General features: G+C 40.0%; 1 protein-coding gene across 1 annotated transcript; it reads right to left on the reverse strand.

The window, feature by feature from the left end:
• Positions 1 to 622: 622 nt before the first annotated feature.
• LOC107662671 (THAP domain-containing protein 1-like) lies at positions 623 to 4,214 on the reverse strand. The gene is given in 4 exon segments (XM_016452749.1): positions 623 to 663; positions 3,054 to 3,057; positions 3,133 to 3,500; positions 4,007 to 4,214. Coding segments are annotated over 4 exon segments (621 nt in total).
• Between the last annotated feature and the right edge of the window lie 4,921 nt (positions 4,215 to 9,135).

Consider the following 9,135-nt stretch of genomic DNA (forward strand, 5'->3'; position numbering starts at 1 on the left):
TTACAAAGCTCATCGGTCTGAAAAGCTAGGTGTGCTCTGATTGGCCAGATATCCAGTGCGTTGTGATTGGCGTGTGTGATCAAGTGTGTGACAGAAATGTTACGCCCCTTACCATACCGGCCGGAGCGACGAGACAAAAACATTTAAACCCATTATAAATGAGGCATTTGTTGCATCCAGTGGGGACATAATTACGGATTATAATGACTTATACTGTCTTTTTACTCTTAACTTTTATAAAGAATATCTCTATTGATTTGAGACTTTAGTCTTTGCAACTTTACAGATCTTCTTTATGCACCAAGAGCTTGTAACACTCCAAAGAGAAAGGAAAAATTGAAATCGCATCATATTAGCCCTTTAAGTCATTTCACTGTTAAACATTTTGCTGTGTGCCGAAATTGGTGACCTGACCGAAAACGGTGACCAGGGGTCGCTGTTCAGCAAATATTTGCACGGGAATGCGCAGACATTAGTGCATAGATATGCATAAGTTACGTATACATATCCTATCTATTGATAGTTTTCAGTCACGTGACCTGTGCGGTACCCTGGCGGGCAAAACAATGGGCCAACATGGCGGCTTACACTGGGATCTCAGTAGAAATGCAGGACAAGCCAGTCAGATTTCCTTCTGTTTCAAGCTACGAATATTTGGATTACCTGTCGAAAGAAGAAAAAAAAAAAGATATGAAGACAAACTGCAAAGTTTTGGGCACATGCGATCCATATACAGCACAGTCATTAAAAACCGCCAGGTCTCTGCCAGATCTCCACTTCGGCGATGTTTACATCCATCTTGTGGAGAATCCCTCACCTTACACTGCCACCAGGATGAAAGTGTACAAAAGTACCGACTTATGTACTTTAGATCGGGATGGGTCAATAATGCTGCCGTTTGGGAGGTGAAGAACAAGAAATTCTTCATTACAAAACAATGGTAAGTACTAATTAACTAACACTAGCTAACATTAATCCATGGTTCGTTAGTTTCAGGGTCATTGTAGTCAGCGTCGTAGGGGAGTAGTTTTGCAGGTTAGTTTAACACATTATGGCATAAATCTAATCAAAATTTGTTTTCCAATGTCAGGTAAATCATTCCTACAGTTTAAACGACCCCCCACTGACAGCCTGGGTTGCTGTGGAGAAGGAGGGTCTGGTGCGATTTGGCCATTGCACCTGTATGGCAGGATTAGGAGAGGTGTGTTCACATGTAGGTGCCATACTTTATGCTTTGCAAGCAGCTGTGAACAAACTGAGTGGCACTGTATGCACAGATGAAGCCTGTGTCTGGAATGAGCCTAGTTTGGCAGCCATTTGGACTGTAGGTATGCACCAGGGAGCCAGGTTTTGGGCACATGCGATCCATATACAGCACGTCGTATTTCAGTCATTAAAAACCGCCAGGTCTCTGCCAGATCTCCACTTCGGCGATGTTTACATCCATCTTGTGGAGAATCCCTCACCTTACACTGCCACCAGGATGAAAGTGTACAAAAGTACCGACTTATGTACTTTAGATCGGGATGGGTCAATAATGCTGCCGTTTGGGAGGTGAAGAACAAGAAATTCTTCATTACAAAACAATGGTAAGTACTAATTAACTAACACTAGCTAACATTAATCCATGGTTCGTTAGTTTCAGGGTCATTGTAGTCAGCGTCGTAGGGGAGTAGTTTTGCAGGTTAGTTTAACACATTATGGCATAAATCTAATCAAAATTTGTTTTCCAATGTCAGGTAAATCATTCCTACAGTTTAAACGACCCCCCACTGACAGCCTGGGTTGCTGTGGAGAAGGAGGGTCTGGTGCGATTTGGCCATTGCACCTGTATGGCAGGATTAGGAGAGGTGTGTTCACATGTAGGTGCCATACTTTATGCTTTGCAAGCAGCTGTGAACAAACTGAGTGGCACTGTATGCACAGATGAAGCCTGTGTCTGGAATGAGCCTAGTTTGGCAGCCATTTGGACTGTAGGTATGCACCAGGGAGCCAGATAGCTTTCACAAAGGCCCAGAGAAAGAGATCTGTTGATGGGTGTGGTGACCTTCCTCCTGCCAAGCTTCCACCCCGAAACCCAGATGAATGCACAGCATTCTACAATATGCTGCATTTATCAGAAGACACTGAAAAGGAACCTGTCAAGAGTTCAATTTTGTCTGTTGTCCCTGGCCATGCAAAGAGGTACGTACCTCGGGCCGTGCAACTGAACATCCCTGCACCCCATAAGCAAGATGTACAAGCCAGAGTACAGGTCACTGTCACAGCAAGAACTGCAGGCAAAGAGTGATGAGGTCTTTACAGGGTTATGCATAACAGAAGAACAGGTCAGTCATTAAAACGGGTCAGTCAGTAAATATAGATTTAGGAATTGAAGACATATGAATGTCAGAAATATAACAGGCACAAGTATTTAGAATAGCTCAAGTGCTGAAAACAAGTTCACCACAAAATTAAACAATGTCTTCTTTTTCTGATGTTTATTCAATAAATGTCAATCACTGTTTATATTTGTCACAAATTACAAACTTGTTAACTCAACTTTGTTTAATTGTAGTGCTGTGTGATAGAAAGGGAGACAAGACTACAGTCAAAATATGCCATGTGGTTTGACCAGAAGGCAGGAAGGGTGACTGCGTCAAACATCCGAGCAGCCTGCCACACTAACACAGACAAACCTACTGTGTCTCCCTGCTGAAGAAGCTGTGCTATCCTGTGGCCTACAAGAACCCAAATAATAACACACCACAATCTCTCAGGTATGCATATTAACTTTATACTAGATGAGAGCAACACACAAAAATACTAAAAATCTGAATTATTAATTAGGACAAAAGCTACCATAGAAGTAATGGGGAGAAGTTCTTCTCGATTTGGCCAAAACACAAGTGCGGGAACAAGTCTCGCATTTAACACTTCAATCGTGTTCCGAAATGTTCTGCTGCCAGTTGGAATTGAGATCTTAAATATACAACTGAGCAATGAAAGGGAAAGGTTAATTCTCAACCTCATAAGAGTTAACAGCAGTTGCTGAAAGGGAGAGAGGTTTGTACCAGTCTGCAAAAATGATATCACAAATGTCAAAACTACTTGTAACTTGGAATATGTGGGGATTCCAGTCATTGCTTTTACTTTTTCATCGTCTTTTTCAAAAGCTAGTTCATCAAAAGTTCCTGATTTAATTTTGTCTTTCAGCTTTTGGTTTTCCTCCCTAAGGTCATTACATTCCCTCTGCAATCTTTCAAACTTTTCCTTGGATTGTCTGTTGTCACACTGTTGTTCATCTTCAGCAGGTGGTGCCAGCTCAGCATCAGGCACTGATGACAATTCTAGGAGATCATCCACTGCATCTTGCATCTTCTCAACCCTCTTGTTCTTCATTCTGTTGTGCTGCTCATACCTCTCCATGTCTTTCTCCCTCTTCCTCTTCTTTGTGGCTGGTGTGTGTGAGAAGACTGATTGAACCCAGTCAGGGGACAACGGGTCATCAGATTTGGCACCTACAGTAATAGAAGAAAGTTTATGTGCAAGTTGGGAAAAAATCAGTTAAATGAGTACCATTCCTACAAACTGGCTAAACAATCACTCCCATAAACAACTGCTGATAACTATTCAAACTGAAAGTAAACCTTTTCTTTAATTATATCTTATTACAACCTCAATTTCAAAAAATCTGGATGCTATGTAAAACGTGTATAAAAAGAGAAATCATCATAAGTTTATATTATTGAAAAACAATCAAGTTTATCTTTCTGAACACAAGTATATATTGTCTTAGTAGTACATATGATCGAATAAAGGCGCAATAGGATTTGCAAATCATTGCATTTTCAGTTTATTTACTTCTAACAGCATCCCACCTTTAACTTTAGCTAACAATTTGTGTACCGTTATCTATTAACTAATCAAGACCATTGTAGTTGACTGCCTCAGTCCACAACAAAAACAAACATGTAAGAAGATTACGCAAAGATATGATTTATATCCAGTGTTTACCTGAGCTTACCTTTGATGAAGTGTTCACTGCAAATACGAGTGTACTTTGATGGCTGCCATTGTTTGCCCTCCTCGGGGACAGAGGCACGTTTAATGGCACAAATCCACAAATTCCTCCTTTCTGGATTTTCTTTCTCGGACGGGATTCCGTAGAGGCATAGCCCAGGCTTGTCTCCTCATCGGTTAGTACATCCTATTGCACAACAACTATCCGGCATTTTCGCTAAACGAAAGAAATCACTCAGTTCGTGACTTGGCGGGCAGCGGAAGATAGCATTGTTTTGCCCACCAGGGGGGCATTCCCCTAATGGCGTGACGTCACATGAAAACTATCAATAGAGCAGACGCTGAAACGGAATGATCATCGGAGGAGGAGCTGAGCGGTGCTGTAAAAGATGTTTCATGTCTTAAAGAAAAACGTCCATTTGACAAGCTATTGTGGACAAGCATTAAAATGCTTGTATAGAGAAGAAATTAAACATTAATGCTGCAATGTTGTTGTCCTCGGCACTCGGCCCGGCCTCTACTGCCGGATCCCTATAACCTGGGAACTGGAACCCCCTTAGGGCTGGATGTGGGAACTGGAGCCCTTTCTGGAGTGGACTCCGGGGCTGGAGCCGACACTGGAGCGGGCTCAGGAGAGATGATAGGGGCCGAGAACTCAGGAGGAAGTGCCATATCCAGGAGTTCGGGGACATGAGCTGGCGCCCGTTTCTCTGAGCTTGACTGCTGGGCGGCGGGCTTGAGAGAGCAGCGGCCGGCGGGCTTGACTTTGGATTTCCGTCAGTTCATAAAGACAGTCACTTGCTTCATTCCTGAATGATTCCGCCCTGGCGGATTTAGTTCATTTTTAGCGTATAATTTCAGTTATTTGAATCATATTTCTGTATTCAAAATTTTATATTTAAAACAATCTCCACATGAATTTATGAATTTAATTGCACTCATGCCACCTCTGAGCCGCATTAAACGTCTGAAAATGTACCTACAAGCCTAAAAATTTAAGGGCACCTTCTGATCAATAATCAAAAATTCTGATAAAAAATTTGCCTTCCTAACACGGTGACATTTGACTCTTAACTCTTTTTAACTCTCTTAACTTATTTGTCTCATTCTACTGTCGTAACGTGTCCCGAGGTGATCAAGGGGAGGTGGTAGATAGGCTCAGAACTCCGATATCCAAAGATAACTTTTATTAAATGCCAGTTGAGAACTAGGGGAGTACATATTCACAGTAACTGAAAAAAAAATAATACAAACAAAATTACAAAACTAAACAAATAAAAAAAATAATAAATAGACACTTAACTCAGTGCCCACTTTGATGTATAAATGACAAAAGAAATCAAATTGCTACAGGCAGCAAAATCTACAGACACTTTAAGCAGTATGCCCCACCTTGTCCTCATAAGGTTCTGTTTAGACTGGCTTATATAGCCTAAGACAGGCTCATTACACACAAGACCATACCAACTGCAGGGGCATCAATACCAGAAACCTTTGAAGCATAAACACAAGATCATTTAACCATTTAGACCATTAAACTTCAAACATACATAAAATAAAAACATAAATGCAATTCTTCAACATAGGCAAAATGTAAACAACATCATAAGACATATCTTAATGTCTACATCACCAAGGGTTAAGTCCCCTCCCTATTAGTAGAAATGGTTTAACCCAACACAAGAAAAAGGAAAACTGTAGTCCCGCCTCCTCCTTTGAGGAGTCACAGGACCAGGATATGATGAGTACACAGCATGCAAGGTAACTGTTTGCAATGTGGAGATAAATACAGACTTGAAATAATAAATAACACATAACTACAACTTGTCTCTGTGTGGTTAATGGGGGAAAATATATCATAGGGGAACTATGGTAGACATAACACGATGCGATGACCACTGATATGTGCATCTATCTGCAATCAACACAAACCGCATGATCTGTGTGGTTAATGGGGGAAAATATATCATAGGGTAGACATATCACTATGGTAGACATAACACGATGCGATGACCACTGATATGTGCATCTATCTGCAATCAACACAAACCGCATGATATCTTAAACTGTATTATAAATAAACGTTAAAGGATAATGAACCAGATCAAACATAGTTATATTGTAAACCTCATAAACTGCAACATAGTCACCAGAAATACAAAAACATTAACGGCAAATGTAAAGAGACAGACTACAGCTATCGCGTTAGTGATGACGTCACCCTAGCACCCGTCATCACATCTACATATTGTTTTAAATAGAAATTTTTGAATTTGACAGATGAAAATGATGCCATTACAAAAGGAAAAAAGAAAATACTCCTGTAAGTCACTTCAAGGAGTCAAATGTCACCTCGTATTAGGAAGGCTAATTTTTTATCAGAATTTTTGATTATTGATCATAAGGTGTTCCTACATTTTTAAATTAGGAGGACAAGCGCTCCTAATTACAAGAAGAAAAAACTGCTCTTAAACTTGGTGTGTGACAGGTATGGTTGAGGAATGGGGTTTGGTCGAGGAAAAATTCAGTCAAAAGATTTTTTTTTTGCTTTAACCCCTGCAATATAACAATAAGTAGAATAAGACAAATAAGTTACCAATCATATGAAATTAGTATTAATAAATTAATTTGTACTACAGAGGTGGCACAGAACAACACAAAAGTGGTTTGTAGATACATTTTCAAACGTTGAGGCTTAGAGGTAGCATGAGTGCAATTAAATTAATAAATTCATGTGGAGATTAACGTTTTAAATATAACATTTTGAATACAGAAATTATTTAAATAACTGAAATTATACGCTAAAAATGAAACTAAATCCGCCAGCAGGTTGCGGCAAGTCACTGATTTTATCACTGAATCATTCATTCAATTGATTCATTCGAACGGCTGATTCATTCAGGAATGAAGCAAGTGACTGTCTTTATGAACTGAAGAAAATCCGTCGTAGCGACGGAACTTTAATCCCTGGAGAGTACAGCGGCCAGCGGCTCTGGGCTGAGGACCAAGGAGGAGCTTCAGAGAACTCGGGGGTAACTTGGGTTGAACAGGTGGTCGGAGCCGTTGGTGAGGTATGTGGGGGTTCTTGGCGTGGGGTGAGCTGGGGAGACACAACGTTTTCCAGAGGGGGCTGGATGAGGAGACTTTAATTATCCTTTACCTCTTCCACTTAGAAATCGGAACGGTTTAAATAAAGGACGACATCAATCAGCTAGATCAGGGGAAAACAACACGTGGGGAGATCGCAGCAGATCGTATCATCGTCCAGCCCCAGCTGGAAACACGCAGCAAGAGTGGCGTCATGCCAGCACCTGGTTGGAGAGCTCAAGGAATTCCTCTACATATCTCTCCAACCTCCAACCAGCCTGCCGCAAACACCACAGCCTGTCCTCAGCCTCTGTCATCTTGTATACGGTTCAGTCTTCTGTCACGGGGCACTACTGTGAGGAGACGAAGGAGATCCAGAACAGAAATACTCTTTAATGAAACCAAAATAACAGGGAACACACACATAGCACACAGGGTAGACATTTGAGACTGAACCCAGGACTCTTCTTCTTGAAATTTTATTGGCGGCTGACAAACAACAAAACCAGAACTCAGGAAAACACAGGGCTTAAATACAGGAACTAAATGGGGAACACCTGGAACTAAAGGAGGAGATTAATAGGAAACAGCTGAAACAAATGGAACTCAAACGGGAACAGGAAAACCAAATATGGGCACAAACACGGGAGAAACTGGGTCAAGGAGAGAACATGAGGAACAAAACACAAGACTGTCCATGGGCGTGACACTTGGACTACTTCCACAGTGTTTTTTTTTTTTTCCCAGTTGGATCCAACAATGGGCAAATTAAGACTCCATCTATCGATCCAACAGGATGTCATATGATTCACTAGCCAAAAAAATTGATAGGCTATAGTTCATAGTACTATTAACACAGGTGAAGAAAGTTATTGTATTATCTGAGAATAAAATTACATACTTGATTAAGTATTTCAAATACAAAATACTGTCTCTCAAAGTATTTAATTACAAATTACATCAGATTTTTTTTGTCCAGCAAAATACCAATTGCATAATACTCAAAAGTAATTAAATACGTATTTTAAAAACATTTATTTAAAATACTGTCCATCTTTTTTTTCTTAGGTTGTAGTATATTACTAGTCACCAGACTGACTGGCTGACTCGGGCGTAATTTCCACTGGGGACAGGGGGGACATGTCCCCCCCACTTTTCAAAATCACGTTTGTGATGTTGCTGTATAAACACGTTTTATTATGTATAGCTAACGGGGGCTCCAGGAAGCACACGTACATCTCCAAAGTAGATTTACATACATTTTATACCATATACATCTTAAATACGATTACTAAATGTCTATTTAATATCTGTTAGGAAAATCTTCTATATGAATTTCATAGAAGTATGTCTAATAGGTGCTAGATATGAAGTAGACATCTGAGTGATGTATATGTGTGTTATTGTGTATTATTGTGTAGTACAATTCACTGTTGTCAGCACTGTTTGCAATAGATGAATGTCAGTAATGTAAATACATTTCCATAAAGTAACTAAATATAAGTAATCTATTTTATTTGTCCATTAGTACTGTTGAAAAACTGAGGAACGTTTGTGTTGGATAAAAAGCTACTTAACACATCAACTACCTCAGAATGTAAATGTAGTTTTGAGCAAACAAATCTCAGAGGTAACTTGACTCTTGTCTGGATGTTACAGGGACCGATGAGCACACACGTCTGCTTATCCGGCGGAGAGCAGCTAATGAAGCCCTCTTCACCAGAAAACGGAATGCTGCCATCAAAGGCTTTGAGTGAGTATACTACAGAAATGAATAAAACATCTTTTAAATCTTAAGTTGAGGTTTATTTTAATTATTGTAATTTCAAACAAAGTTATCACAGCACTTTTCTGATTCTTGATTCCTGTGCATTTGCTGCAGAGCTTTTGTGGTGGAGCAGGACCTGCAAGGAAAGGTGATGGCGGCATTTGTGGAAAAAAAAAGGGAAAACCTGAAACAAAAATATAAATAAGATAATTCTGTTACTTCTAATACAGAAATCAAATGACATTGTGCTGTTAAAATGACTGCTTTTGTGAGATGCA

The sequence above is a fragment of the Sinocyclocheilus anshuiensis genome, unplaced genomic scaffold (assembly GCF_001515605.1).
Source record: "Sinocyclocheilus anshuiensis isolate Anshui unplaced genomic scaffold, SAMN03320099.WGS_v1.1 scaffold1787, whole genome shotgun sequence".
Lineage (NCBI taxonomy): Eukaryota > Metazoa > Chordata > Actinopteri > Cypriniformes > Cyprinidae > Sinocyclocheilus > Sinocyclocheilus anshuiensis.